The sequence below is a fragment of the Talpa occidentalis genome, unplaced genomic scaffold (genome assembly GCF_014898055.3).
Source record: "Talpa occidentalis isolate TD23 unplaced genomic scaffold, MPIMG_talOcc4v2.1 talOcc4.13, whole genome shotgun sequence".
NCBI classification, from domain to species: Eukaryota; Metazoa; Chordata; class Mammalia; order Eulipotyphla; family Talpidae; genus Talpa; species Talpa occidentalis.
In genome coordinates this window covers 69,005,928-69,021,450 of record NW_023601322.1, presented here as the reverse complement: position 1 = coordinate 69,021,450, position 15,523 = coordinate 69,005,928, and the positions used below count along the sequence as shown (strand labels likewise).

At 39.4% G+C, this 15,523-nt stretch overlaps 1 protein-coding gene and 1 pseudogene across 1 annotated transcript in view; one reads left to right on the top strand and one right to left on the bottom strand.

Moving 5' to 3' along the window:
- Window positions 1–15,523, top strand: part of CTNNA1 (catenin alpha 1) — a 176,287-nt gene that overhangs the window by 141,201 nt on the left and 19,563 nt on the right. The window contains exon 10 of the mRNA XM_037509201.1: window positions 6,399–6,491. Within this exon, the coding sequence (XP_037365098.1) occupies window positions 6,399–6,491 (93 nt within the window). The remainder of the gene's footprint in view (window positions 1–6,398; window positions 6,492–15,523) is intronic.
- LOC119243725 (40S ribosomal protein S3a-like) lies at window positions 656–2,157 on the bottom strand (annotated as a pseudogene).

The following is a 15,523-nucleotide window of genomic DNA, read 5'->3' as shown; positions in this document are numbered from 1 at the left end:
TTAGGGATGTTGCCTTTTGGCTATCCCGGGTCTCTATAGGCATCTACCTTTGTGGTATCTACCTTTGTTGAAGGCATCCACCTTATAACATTGACCTATTAAAACCCCAAAGTCGGATCACAGAATGACACAATCACCATTTCCTTCCTAACACTCACCAAGATTAAACACTTTGCAGTGCTTGCTTACCTCTCTGAATTTTGGCTTTCTTACTTCTAGCCTCTGATACTTTCCCTTAATTACTCACCTTACTAGCCCAGTATTAAAAAGCAAACAAACTCAGCATTGTTTATTATTTATTATTTACTTTACATAAACTTCAACCATTTTAATTACGCAGTTTTTTTAAATTTTTTTTTTTTTTTTTACTATATTTACAGAACTGTTGCACCATTGCCACAATCTAGAACCTCTCTGCCACGCTGTCATTTTTGTGTAGGATATTTTGTTCCTTCTAATAAGAAAACCAATACAAGGTGGCTGCTTAGCCTCTGTTCCTTCATTATTTCTGCTGCGAGTTTGGAAGTAACTGTTGGAATTTTTTGAGTGGTTCTGAAATTTATATGGCATGTAGTTGGACAATTTCATTTTATATTTGACGGACTTGGAAGTTTGAGATATTATTTTGTTCTTTTTGAGAGTTCATGCTCACCATTTTATTATTTTTTCCCCACAAATAAGCTTTTTGTCACCATTGAAAGTCCGAATTTTAAACAGATTCTTGAACTAGTGGTTCATATCCATCAGCTCGTTCAACTTTAGTACCTACCTCATCCCCAGTAGCTTTTCCAGAGCTACTGCATTCACTGTGAAGCTCCATGAGTTTTCCCAGTTCAAACTTGGGCTTCTTCAGCATTTTTACTTTCCTAACAAAGACATCATGGAGTCTGTATATAGATCACAAGCCTTATGTCTTCCCCAATGCTGTCTGGAATCAATTTATTGACTACCTCATCTAAGTCCATTTGTCTGCACCTCTCGGATAATGAGTTCCATTATATTTTTCCAGATTTTGCAGACCTTTTGGTGCTGGGAATAACAGGTCTTCCAAATCTGATAGTTGTGGTTTTTTTGTTTTGGTTTGTTTGTTTGTTTGTTTTTTAGCAAATATTTCTTAGCAATACAGAATAGATGAAGCAAATAACCACCGGTAATCTTGACATCAACATGAGCTTCAACCATAGCCTGCCATTTTTTGACCATGGAGCATTTTTTAAAAAAAAATTTACATCCTTCTTTATTTTTTCACATTTAGGATTTCTTCCCCATGTTCACCATAGTTTTCCCATCATCAGAGTCCCCCTAGTCCTCTACCACAGTCTACTGTGCGCTCCTCCCACCCTGTTTCCTCCTCTTCGCCATCTCTCCTGAATGCCTCAGATCTATGATCAGCTTTCAAGAGTCAGTTTTAAAGTTTGTCTTATCCTTTGTTTGGTTCTTCTATATTCCACATATAAGTAAAACTGTCAATATTTATCTTTCTCCTTCTAGCCAACTTCACTTAGAAAAATCCCTTTCGGTTCCATCCATGTTGCCACAAATGGCATGAGTTTATCTTTTTTTGATCACTGACTGGTGTTCCATTGTGTACAAATGTCACATCTTCTTGATCCTCTCATCTGTCCTGGAGCATTTAGGTTGTTTCCATATCTTGGTGATTTTAAATAGTGCTGCTACAATGTAAGGAGTGCAGGTTTCCTTTCAAATTAGCAATGTTTTTGTGCTCTTTGGATAGATACCTAGGCTTAGAATATTGCTGAATCATATCATCCATGCATTTTTAGTGTTTTGAGGAATACCATGCTATTTTCCATAGGGATCATGGAGCACATTTTATCTCAGGTAACATCTATGCCATGAAGGTTAGTCAGGTAGTTTTTGCCCTGAACATCCTCAGAAATTAGCTTGAATTTTCTAAATGTAACTTCATCATTCTGAACATCAGCATGGCTCACTTCAAAAAAGAAGACCCTATAGCCATCACATACAATTTTGGTTTCTTGTTCTCATGACTAGTGTTTTTCCAATATTTCTTATATTGAGCATTGCTGGTGCTTTCACATCATACCAATATTTCTTAGCAAATGGATCAACCACTTTCTTCTTAGCTCCCTTTTTGCCACCTTTTGTATGGTGCTTGTTTTGTTTTGTTTTGTTTTTGTGGGACCCTCGCCGGTGGCTGGGGAAGGAACTGGAGCTGCAGAGGCTGCGGGCAGCCTCGCAGCCCAGCAGCCCAGCGCTCAACCGCTGTGCCACCAGGGGAGGCCCAAGGCTCTTGTTTTTGCCGGCTGCTGTGGTGCCCCTCAGAGGGCTCCACACTCAACCACTTTAAAGGAGAAAATCAGGAGACAGCTTGACCCAGGCCACATTGCAAGTGATGAAGGCTTTGAGCTTCAACCTTAAGGCTTTCTGTTGAGGTCATAATGGATACTACCTTGACTTAAAGGCTCCTTTTCCCATAGTTTTCAGTGTTTGATTCACACAACGAGTGTGCACTGTTATGAGAGTAGGTGTTTTTTTTTTTTTTTTTTAAAGATTTATTTATTTGTTTGTTTTTGTTTGTTTGTTTGTTTGTTTATACAAGCACTGGGTACAGTCAGAAGCGTGGGAGGGTGAGAGAATTCACAAGAGTCAGAGCGGGGAGCAGAGCAGGCAGAAGGACCGAAGTACACTGCTGAGGGGAGCAGCGGGCGACAGGAGAGGTCTGCGCGCCATGTGGGACCCTCCTCCGGTGGCCGGGGAGCAGCTGGGGATCGAACTGGCACTGCAGAGGCTGCGGGCAGCTTGGCAACCCAGCGCTCAACCGCAGCGCCACAGGGGAGGCCCGAGAGTAGGTCCTTAATTTATTACCAAGAACAAAGAGAAATTACTTCTTGTCTTTCTATGCAAGGGGCAGTATAGTATATCAGCCAAGTATAAAACCAAGAACAGTTGCTGATGCAGTGGGAAATAACTTTTTTTTTAAGATTTATTTATGCATACAAGAACTGGGGTACAGGCCAGAGGTGTGGGGGTTGGGGTGGTGAGAGGATTCACCAGAGACGGAGTGGGGAGCAGAACAGGCAGACTGACTGAAATACACTGCTGAGGGGAGCAGCGGGTGAGACAGGAGAGGTCTGCTGTGCCATGTGGGTAGCTCCCTGCCCGGGGATCAAACTTGTGCTGCAGTGGCTGTGGATAGCTTCATAGATTGTGTTTTAACCCCTTGCGCCACCGGGGAGGCCCAGAAATAACTTCTTGATTGAAACAAACATAAACTTTATTTAAAGAAATCAACACACCTCTAACAATGGAAAAAAATCTCATAATGGGGGCCTCCCCGGTGGCACAGCGGTTGAGTGCTGGGTTGCGAAGCTGCCCGCAGCCTCTGCGGCGCCAGTTCGAACCCCGGCTACTCCCCGTCCACCGGGGGAGGGTCCCACATGGCGCGCAGACTTCTCCTGCCGCCCGCTGCTCCCCTCAACAGTGTACTTTGATCCTTTTGCCTGCTCTGGCTCTGGTGAATTCTCTCACCCTCCCATGCTTCTGACTGTACCCAGTGCTTGTATGTATGTATGTGTGTATGTATGTATGTATAAATAAATAAATAAATCTTAAAAAAAATCTCATAATGGGATATATTCCGCAACTTTGTTCCATATGTTTTATTTAAATAAAGGAAATCTGGTGCACAGGGGTAGAGATTTCCTAAATGTCTGAAAAATTATCTTTCTGTCATGTATAGATGTCATATTTGTTGCTGTGTTAGATCCTGACTGATCATCTTTTTCTTCACAGCACAGATTGTTACTGGGCTTCTACTGAAACCAGCAAAACTCAGGACCTTTTTTTAATTGTTATTAATTTAAATCAGGGAGTTGCAGGATGTCTGCAGTGTTCTGCTTCTACAAACCCAAAATTAACATGGAACAGGCAGACATAGTGAAAGAGGCCATATGATTTCAAAGCTAGTGTTCATTGTATCAGTCTTAACCTAATTCTTAGATTAGCAGGAATCAGAGATATTTAATACACAATTACTGTGGTAGCAAAGAAAATTATTCCCAGAACAAAAACAAAGATTGCACATCACTCTGCAAAGTCCTAGCTGTACCAGGTTGTCTGTGGAAATTTGTTGCTTGGGTATTTTTAATTCAGACTTCAGACTCTTCTTCAATTTCAGTATTAACTGCTACCCCAGATTTTTAGAACCCCAGAAGGAGGCATATAGGAAGCCGCTGCCCTCCATACCCTTCTTTAGTTTTCACTCGCACAGTCAAGGCTGGCACTGGTAAATGAGGTTAGCCTCTCTGAGGGCCATGGTTGAGCTGTTGCATTTGCACATTTGTCATTGTTAGAAGTGAGTAGCCCTGTCCCTAGAGGGTGAATTGAAGCTCATTCATCTGGAGAAGACTGGTAGTGACAAGCGGCCGCTTCCTTCTCCCAGGCCAGGCAGGGCAACCTCCAGAAACAGGCAGTACATTCTAGTAGACCATTACTGCATCAGCAGTACATCAGAAACACTTTTAAGTAGTGTTTTAAAATAAAGACCTTGGTTTTGTTAGGATTTGAATCAGGAAACAGGAAAGAAAGTGTACAGAAGTCAGCCATTTCAGTCTTTGCCACACACCACTCTGATGTCTGTTCTCTAGTACAAAATACTTAATCTAATCTGCTTTAGCCTTCTAAATATTTTTTTACATATTTTAAAAATTGAGAGGCTATAAAGTGAAAGATAATTTTGTACTAGTAGTGTCTAGAGTGGGAGGTAGAAACAGTGACACATCTTGATTCTGATATGTGACCCCCTGAATGGTAGGAATGAGGGGTCTGATTATTACACTCACCTCACCTGGGGTCTTTGTTACCCCTAAACTGCTAATTCTGTGATCAGCCTCAACTTTTATACTTGCTTTCCCAACCCCCTTCTTAAGGCAGCATAACATTAGAAGTTGTAAAGTCATAAACACATATAATTTAAGCTTGCTCCTTAACATCATGAAATACACATTTGGGGGGTAATTTTTTTTTAATTCTATGTGTTACAAAGTTTAGCTTCGTCATTAAATGGAAATCTACATCCACCTCTGTAGATTGTCATCACAAAGAGAAGTGCCTGTTTGACACCAGAGAATAGAATTGTAATCTTCAGAATGTATAAATGCTACTTCTTTAAGTGTCTTTGAAGTGCCTAAACATTAAAGATCTTAATATTTTATTTCCTTACATTTTTATGTTTAAATTGCCTGTTCTTCTGTTTCACCTTGTGTAGGCATTGTAGGAATCTGATAGTTAGCAGTCTTATAGAAAGCTGATAATCCTTAGCTGTAATGCTGCCAACAACAGCCATAATGTTATATAATTTTTTTGTGCATTTGTGTGCTTAAGTTGGGTGGAGGAGTGAAACTAAAGGTTATTGCCATTGCCCTTGTTTACTCTGACATTTAAATTCCCAGAAAGTGCCTCTGATATTCAGCTGCCTACGCCTCTATCATTCATAACTCAATTTGCAACTCTGAGAAAGATGTGTCTCAGCACCTTGTATTTAGTTGGTCCCTCGTATTGCTAATGCAGTTGGCAAGTGTATTCATTTAGAAACATGGAAAAGTGATCACAGCCCTAGCAGTCTCTACAGAGCAACATTCTCAGCATAACCAGGGCTTCAGCAGAGGAAGTATGACTTGGAAAGATTGTTTCCGGCCACATGTGCAGTGTCATTGAGATAGCTGGATGGGGTGGTAAAGATTTTAGTTCTGGTGAAACAGCACCACTCAGGAAAGAGTCCTGCTGTCAGTGTTTAGAGAACCAAGTTGAAGGACAGTTTTGCTCTTAACTGTGGGGCATCATCCCTGTTTCTGTTTCTGATGGGGATGGCCTTGGGTTCATTTTGATGTAGTCTTAGTGTTATTTTTCATTTGAAAAATAGCCTTATGTTCAACTAAAGCCAATCTTGGCTTAAATAAGCACCACTCACCTTTAAAGGGGAATAACAGCTTAGAATTTAGATTTCCTTCCTTCAAGAATAGCTACAAAGTACATTTTTTCCCCAAGATTCCAATAATTTTTTTCCTTTTGTTCTTAGCTTTTCTTATGTTATTACCCCCCCCCCCCAGGAGAAATTCCTTTTCAGGCAGGTTAAAGCCCATGTAAAGTTACAGACCCTGGGATTGTTCAAGGTTTGGTTACCAACTCAAGTGACCCATGTTATGAGTCTATGATTTCCTTAACAGAACTAAAAAATAACTGTCCTCATCAGTAGGCAGCAGTCTGTAAGAAGTAAAACATTAGTTAATGCTCGTCATTTGTTCTGTAAATGTTGGGGGTTGGGTTCGGGTGGGGAATGGTATGTAAATATTTATTTCCTTTGCAATCAAAAGAGGAAAATTTTCAAAGTCTTTGTATGGTGTTCCTTTTTATAGGTTGCCAACTTGGCTTGTTCTATCTCAAACAATGAAGAAGGCGTAAAGCTTGTTCGAATGTCTGCAAGCCAACTTGAAGCTCTCTGTCCTCAGGTAAAGTACAGCAGCCAATGTGTAAGGTACCACCAAACTATTTTGTTAGAGTGGAAATGAGGTTTATTTTGTTAGTTTTGTTTTAGGATCTTAGATAAAAGTCCTGGGGACAGAATACTCAACTGATGCAGAGCCTATTTAACTTGGAGAGAGTTGTGTTTAACTTCAAATGACATTTCCACGTAACTAACCCCCTGCCATTCTTAAAAATGCAGTGTCCCTGCTGACAGCAATTGGATGGTGGACAATGACCACATTGCTTGGCCTACACTTGACCTGAGTGAGGGCTATCTGCATCATGTGCCAGTCCTGCCAGCACAGGGTTAGTTGCCCTGCAAGCTTAGAAGAATAAGAGCTACCCTCCTGCACTCTATCTTAATGCCCAGTGGTTTGGTCTCTGTGTTGGAAGGAACAGGTGCAAGAGCTCAAACCCTCAGCATGTAATATCTGAAAGTGGACTGTGACATGGATATTGATAGTGTAATTCAGCCAGCTACTGAAGGAAGAGCTGAGAACTTTTCTCCATTCATAATGGCACACTGGAAGACTGATGATTACACTAGGTTAAGCATCTCTGAGATTCTAGAAAGATTTGCAAGCATGCAGAACAATGACGGCTTTGTTAAGTGCCTGCCTCCTGTGAGGGGACTGATGCTGTCTGTGTGTCCTGGCGCTCCTTGACACTTGCCGCTCCTTATGCCCGGGGATTTCTGAGTGCTGTTTTGGTAGAACAGTCTACCTCTCTGACTTTTCAAGTAGAGAACATTCCGGGGCATACTTTGAGGAGTTACTTTTTTTTTTAAAGATTTATTTATTTATACAAGCACTGGGTACAGTCAGAAGCGTGGGAGGATGAGAGTATTCACCAGAGCTAGAGCGGGGAACAGAACAGGCAGACTGATGAAATACACTGCTGAGGGGAGCAGTGGGCCAGGAGAGGTCTGCGCGCCATGTGGGACCCTCACTGGTGGCCAGGGATCGAACCGGCGCTGCAGAGGCTGCGGGCAGCTTCACAGCCCAGCGCTCAACCACTGCTCCAGTGGGGAGGACCTCTTTGGCTCTTTCATGTAAATAGTTACTAACTCTCAAGAAAGGCAACCAGAATGAGTAAAGTCCAGTTATTAATCTGAGGTCCTGACTAGTGCCCAGGTTGATTTGAGTACTCTTTCACTTTTTCAATCACGTGGCTTAGTGTGCCAGTGAGAGTTGCTTCATCTAAATATTATTATAAAGGTCACTTGTGAGTTCACATTATTTGATAGACATTTCCCCAGCTCTGAATCAGCCATGAAATCTGCTAGTGATTGATAACTGTATTAGTAAGAATAATTGATCAAATCACCTCCAGAAGTTCATGGATAATCAAATTGTACAAAAAATTTAAAGCAAATTTCTAAAGATGGTTTGCAAATTTCTAAAAAAGGTTTGCCATTTCACCCTATCAGCACTTTGTTTTTAATGTCTTTGGTTCTCCATTTGGTTTTGAAATGCTTGAAAGCAACAATGCTTTCACATATTGGCTGAAACAGATGGTAACATACGCTGATCACACCTACCAAGAGTATTTATATAAATGATTTTAAAGCCTGGTGGGGAAGGGGGAAGGATCACAGGGAGAGCCTAGCAGATCCCAGTGAAAGTGATGGTGTGCAGCAGGGCCATGCTGTATAGGTTTGGCATTGTTTCTCCTACTAGAACAGACCTCCGGGGACTGAGCTTAGGCCAGTGCTGAGATCAGACTTGGTATTAGGTATATGTCCTAAGAAGTGTTTCTCCAGAAGTGGTTATTCTTCCTGATTGTCACCTAGGCACATTGCTACCCTCACTCAAACAGAGTGGGGCAGGTACAGCACTGGCAAATACAATAGGCATCTGCAGGTGATCAGATTGATAGATTCTTTAATCATTTTTCAAAAAAAGTCAGCAATTTCAATTTTTTTCTGTTAAGTGTCAATTTCAAATGATTGGTAATTGAAAGTTTTGAAATCCTGTGAGCAGCATAAACCAAACTTGTCTGCGAGATGCCTCCGACCTACCCTGGCTCATGTGTTTCATTCTCAAAGGAGCTCTCCTTTTAAGGAGCTGATGACTCTCCCTCTGAGGAAGAGGATTAATCCTTGATAGGTGTTTCCGGGATGCTCCTGTACCTTGCCCAGGCTGCTGTGGCTAGGCAGCCCTGGTCCGTCTTTCGGTGGCGCCTCTTTGTATCACTTGCCTGGGGACCAGTTTTCTGTGGCCTCATCTACAGTTTGAAATTGTCCCCTAGACCTCATTGTTCCTTTCTGGAGGGGCGGGATGATAGATGAGATAGAACTTCTAGAGGAGTTTTCCTCCCCATTTTTCAGTTCACCAATAGCAAATTAACTTTTGGAAATGGGAAATTCTGTTCTAAAGTACCAATATTTCAGCAGTTAAGCAATTTCAACTCCAAATGTTTTTTGAGATTTTACATTGAATTGAGAAAGTAACCTGGAAGTGGCCTGTTATTGCTGGGGAGGGGGCGCAAGCATCCACTTTTTTTTAGCCTTGAGTAAGGGAGGAAGTAGGTCAGCTATCTCCACATAGCCTTCTGCTTTGTGCCTGCACTATCTCACTGTTCATCATAAAGGGGACCTGCCTCCATGGGAGCAGAGCCCCAACCTTACACACTTCTTTTTAAAACAAGAATTTAAAAAAAAAAGAAACAATTTTGGGGAAGGATCTGAAGCTATACCCTGATATATCCCTGACATTGTGTTATTTATGGATGTGCCCAAGTCTTTGTGGATGTGCCCAAGTCTTAGTTCATGGTAGCTGCTTGAAAAATTTCAGTTTTTCAGTTCATTTGGTGCTGGCCAGAGGGAAAAAGGAAAGGGGAAGCAAAAAGCAAAATCTTGCGAACAGCAGATTTCTGACGATTCAGTCTTTAAATTTGGAGGAGGGCATTTTGGAGATGATCTCACTGAATATTTTATTTTTCTTAGTTCATTATGTGAGAATGAGCATTGTGCTTTTAAGGTAATACAAATCTGGCACTTTAATAATTCATATAGCCTGGTTTAATGCATGACCTTTCTTGGAAATCTATACAAGGGTAAATTAAGTATTTGAAGCTGCTGCTTATCTACATTTCTTTTTCCTTTTTGTACTTCTCACTGGCTAATTTGAAAAATTACTTAAGAAGTTATTCACTCTTCTGCCTCCTTAGATTTATCTTCCATATTACTTCTTCAATTGTGCTGTGGGAACGCTGATCACTTTCATTGCTGATAGGCTTGACAAGCACCAAATAAGCACAAATCTAGACAGGCCTGACCTATGGGTGGTTAGAAAATATATAGCTCTTACAGGAGCATCCAAAGCATAGGGCCAGGGCAGCCTACGGCCTCAGCTCTCATTCATCTGTTATTTCACAATCATAGAACTATCTATCTTTGAATCACCTCACTTTGTCACCTTTCATATTCTCTCATCTTTTCATACAAAGCAATTTCACAGAAGAACTTGAAGAAGATGCTTCTGATAAAAGTTTCTTGCCTTTTTGAGGTGCAGGGGAAAGAGAAGAGCCAGGGAAAATTCCAGGATTTTTGAGCCTCAACCACTGGAAGGAAGGAGTTATCCTTTATTTTGATAGGGAAGTATGGTTTGGGGGAAGAAATGAGGAGCTCCATTTTGAATATGTTAATTTTGTGACACCTATTAGTCATGTAAGATGAAAAATCAAGTTCAGGGAAGAGGTCTAGGAAGGATGAAAATGAGATCATTAGCACTTACAGGGGGGTTAAGTCATGAGCATGGATGAGATCAACAATGCAGTGAGTATATCTAGAGCAGAGGCCGGGAACTAAACCTGGGGTTCTCTGATATTCAGAGTTTGGGGGAGAAGATGAATATGCATCATGGGAGACTGGAACAGGTTTATCAAGACCGGAGGACACCAGCAGCTGGTGTTGACGCAGAAAACAAGTAGAAAAAAATCTAAGAAGAGCGATTGTTCGGTCATATGGTTGTATAATGTGAACTGAGAATTGATTCTTGGTTTAAGCAACATGTACAAGTCACAGGTAACCTTGGGCAGCAGCAGAATTTTCAGTTTAGGAGAGACAAACTTGGCTGAAGTAGGTTCAAGAGAGAAGAAAGGAAGTGAGGATGGCAGGTTGATAGCTCTTTGAAGTTTAATATAGGGATTATGGAGACATGGGTTGTAGGTGGATGTTGGATTGAAAGTGGTTTTTGTTTTTTATTTTTAGTTAAAAATTATAATAACATGTTAATAACATGGAGATAATTCGGGAGACAGGATATTTTGATAGTACACAATAGAGAAGGGAGAATTGCCAGAGCAGTGGAGCAGGGGAGAGGAAATGTGATCCAAGGACAAGTGGAGCGGTTGGTCCGGGATAGATGCGTAGATTGGAACATCCCTAATTAAAAAGAGGTAAGACAGAGTACATGGCATAGAGGCAGGTTGCTGGGCGATGTGACATTCATGGTCTCATTTAATAGGAAGCAGAGTTATAAGCTGAGAGTGAAGATGCTGGCAGAGTTTTTAGAAGTTTGAGGAGAAGGCATGAAACAATTACTTCAGAGTCCAGAGGAGAGAAGAGAATGTCTGAAACAAGGAGATGTAGTTCCTTTCACTGTCCCCAAAACTATGAATTCACTGAAGTTGATTGATCAAGAGTTTGAAAACCATACCCATTCAGCATGGGATCCACTGGGAACAAGAAACCAAGTCTTTTATTTTAGATATGTTCATTTTTAAATACCTGAGAGATCTGAGTAGAGCTGTGGGGTATGTAGCTGGGATATGATTTAGGGGGTTGAATAAATGGTGTAGGTAGGAGATGATGGAGTAGTTGGCAAATGGGTGGTATGTGAAATCATGTTGCTAGGTGAAATTGCTCACAGGTGGGAGGATTGTAGAAAGAGGAGAGAAGGTAGCAGAGGCCTGAACCTTGAGGAACCCCAACTTTGTGGAAGAAGCAGACAGAAAATAGCCAGAAAAGTTGCAGTAAAACAAACAAACAAAAAAACCAATTTGACAGACTCCAACATCGGGCCTGATAAACAGTTGTAAAGTTAGGAATAGCAGAGAACTGTAGCCTGGTAACATCATGCTGAATGGTGAGTGGCTCAGTACTTCCCCTTTATGGTCAGCAACAAGACAAGGATGTCCCATTCAACATTGACTAGAGGTTTTACTCAACAGTAGCATTTTAAAAAGTATGTTATTTAGTATGGTGTCTTGGGGGGGGGGGTTGTCTTTGCAGATTTAATAAGCAGAACACCACCAAAAACATTAATTTGCTTTTTTTTTTTTTTTAATTGTAAATGTAAACTTTTCCCCTGGTTGTTTCTTAGCAGCTCACCTTATATAAGCTGTCAGTGTATTTTTTCTGTTTTTCTAGTAGCATATTGGTGTTCCTCTTACTGATTTACCTAACACTGTGTACTTATCTATCATATATACTTAAATATATAAATAATAATAGACTATAAATTACCTTCTGTTATTTGGAAATGAAGAAGAATTTTCTAAGACAAATATTTTTATTTTAAGTGTTCAACAAATAAATACATTCTTATTACTTTAATCCATCATCTATGTGGAAACAATCTTAGCACATAAATATAGGGGAAGCGGTAACTTTATTTTTCTCCAACTAGCCCATCAAATGTAAAAATAATGTACCAGTCCCCACTGATTGTGATGTCACTTTTATCATACTTTGAGTTTGCTCTATAAGAGGATCTGTTTTTAGTCTATTTTGTTATTATTTGAACTTTATTTTGTTTTAACCATCTGTCTTCATTACTCCTCTCTCCCCCACCACCTGCCCCAATTCTTTCTGCTCCATATCCCATATTTTTACTGAAAACATTGATTTAAAACACTATATGATTTATTTATTTTAAAAATTATATGTTTGAGGAGTACAACTTCACACCTCAGTCAACTTAAGTGGACTCATAGTTTTGGGGACAGTGCAAGGAACCACATCTCCTTAGTTTAGTCATTGTCTTCCTCTCCTCTTACTCTAAATACATACCTTCTCCTCAGACTTCTAACAACTCTGCTGGCATGTGTATTATAGAAATGTGCATACCACACAACACCCATCACCAAAGGTTTAGTTTCCAGCCACCACCATCCAAACCCCTTTATCTCTTGCTCCCTGCACCCCCTACCCCTTCTAGTAACCCTCATTCTGTTGTCTAAAACTAAGGACTTGTTTTGTTTCTTTATTTCTTTGTTTTTTATATTTTGCATGTTTATCTGTATGAGTGAGGTCATTTGGTATTTGCCCTTCTCTTTCTGACTTACTTCACTTAGATATTTACTTGAAGATCCATCTGTGGTGCAAAGGCAGGATAGTAAAGTAGCATCCATTGTGAGTATGTACCACATCTTCTTACACCATACATGAAAATCAATTGAAAACATTAAAGACTTGAATGTATGACCTGAAACTACAAAATACACAGAAGAAAACATAGGCAGTAAGCTTAAAATCCTAGGCCTTAGAGATGTCAACACCAACATCAGGGGGAGCAAAAACAAAAATAAACATTTGAATTACATCAGACTAAAAAGTTTCTGTACAGTGAAAACAAAAACAAAAAGGCAGCCTTCTGATCGGGATAAAATACTGCTAACTCACTCATCTTAGAAGGAAGTAATAGCGAAAACATATAAAGAATTCATACAATTCAACAAAAACAAATAACCCAGTCAAAAAAATGGGTGGTTCTAAGTCCTTATGTAAAGAAGTCATACACATGACCAACAGGCACCTGAAAAAATGTTCATCATCACTAACTAGCAGGAGAATGAAAATCAGAAACTACACTGAGATACCATTTCATACCTGTGAGAATGGCCTATGTCAAAAAGACCAGAAACAAGTGTTGGGGAGGATGTGTAGAAATAGGAACCCTCATCTACCGTTGGTAGAGAGTGGAAATTGTTGTAGTCAGTTTGGAAAATAGTATGGGAGGTAATTCTTCAAAAATCAAAAATAGAAATAACACTACCATATGATCCAGCAATTCCTTTTCTAGGTACCTATCCAAAGAATGTGAAAACATTACATCAAAAATATATATGTGCCTATGTTCATTGTGGCACTATTCTCAATAGCCAAGATTGGGAAATAACCTAAATATCGCTTGAGTTGATGAATAAATGGATAAAGATGTGGCGCGCGTGCACGCACACACACACACATTGAGCACTTTTCTTCCTTATCCCCATGATTATTTTTTGGCTATTCTCAGCTATTTATAGTTCCAGATTAATTTGTGAAGAAGTATCAGACTTCCTACCCCTGAAAATGAAATGTATTTCTATTTATTCAGATTTTTTTTAATGTACCTTAGAAATGTTTAGTCACTTTTTGCTACTTCAGTACTGTGTTTTTTTTTAAATAGATTTACTCATTTCCTTTTAAAAAATATGAAAAGTAATTTTGTTGTCTTTCTAACAAGTTTTTCTGTATTCATTTCTCATCTTATTTCATTGGTTATAAGGGACCATTTTATTATTACTTAGCTAATGGGGACAGTAGGTATTAAGACCAATGACATCTTGATTTTTAAGGTAAATGATTCTAGAGTTTCACCACTAAGTATCATGTTTGATGATTATTTAAAGTAGTGTGTTAATTATCTTTCTATTCCTAATGTACTCTGAGTCATTAGAAATGAGTATTTAATTTATTAAGTGTCCTTTGTAAACAGTTTTGTAATCAAAATGAAAAAGTTAAGCTTAGACAAGATTCTTTTCCTCCATTATACTGTATGAGATAAGATATATTAAAGAATAAAGAGAGCAATTTTCTCTTTGTAATGGAAAATTATCTCAATATTTAAAAGATATAATTAAATCCCTGCCCATGTTTACTTGGCTCTCCCAGGAACATTTTCTTCAGCCAAAAATTCTTAAAAGGTTTAGCTCCACTCTGATTCATTGATGCATTAGTGAATTAATGAGTTAATTATCAAAGAGAGTAGTCCACAGTGGTGAAGTACCTGGTGGGAAGTGAATGGTAAGGAAAAGAGACAAAGAACCAGCTTTGAAATGATGAAAATATGGGAGAACACAGCATTACATATAAGATAGGGGGTATCTCTTATTTCAAATAATTTATTGTCCAAACACATAGACTTTTGAAAATGGTAGGTAGCTATTACTAGTTAGTATCTGGGATGGCCCCCTCCCCTGTGCCTGCCATCTGTAACTGATAGTCTGTTACTTCCTTCAGTTTATCTTTGGGGGCTTAATTGATAACATGATTCTTGAATATCCCTTCAATATATAAATAATTAGACACACAACCTGAAGGCATGTGGTTTCTGTAAGCACCTTAAAAAAAAATCACCCAAACTCTTGCCCTGAGGTTTGGCTTGTATGCCCAAAATGTCTCTATGGTAATCATTTTTCTGCCTGATTCAGTTCTCCACTTCATTACCACCAGTTTTTTTCTGGCCTTTTTTCCCCCCTTCTAGGTTGCATTATTATAAACATTTATTTCCAATAACCCATAAGAAATCTTATTAATCTCTGAGCTCATATTCATACTTTCTTTCACACACTCAATGAGTACATCAAAGAATCTGCTAGACATTACTCCAAAGAAGATACACTAATGATCAGTAAGTACAGGAAAAGAAGCATAAGCCATATCATGAGCCCCCGGACAACACAAATCAGACCCACAATGAGATCTCTTCATAACCACTGGGATGGCTATAATTTAAGAAGCAGGGAGGGGACAAACAAGTGTTGGTGAAGACAGGGAAATTGGAACACTCACATTCTGGTTTGAATGAAAAATGGTGCAACTGCTTGGAAAACAGTAAGTCCATTTGTTTCTCAAAGTTAAAGTTAATCACACAACCCAGCACTTGCACTTTATGTTTTATACTCCAAAATGATGCAAACATAAAAATGTGTATGAAAGGTCAGAGCAGCATTATTCATAGTAGCCAAAAAGTGGGAACAATTTTAATGACCTTCAATTGATGAATGGATAGATAAAATGTCATAT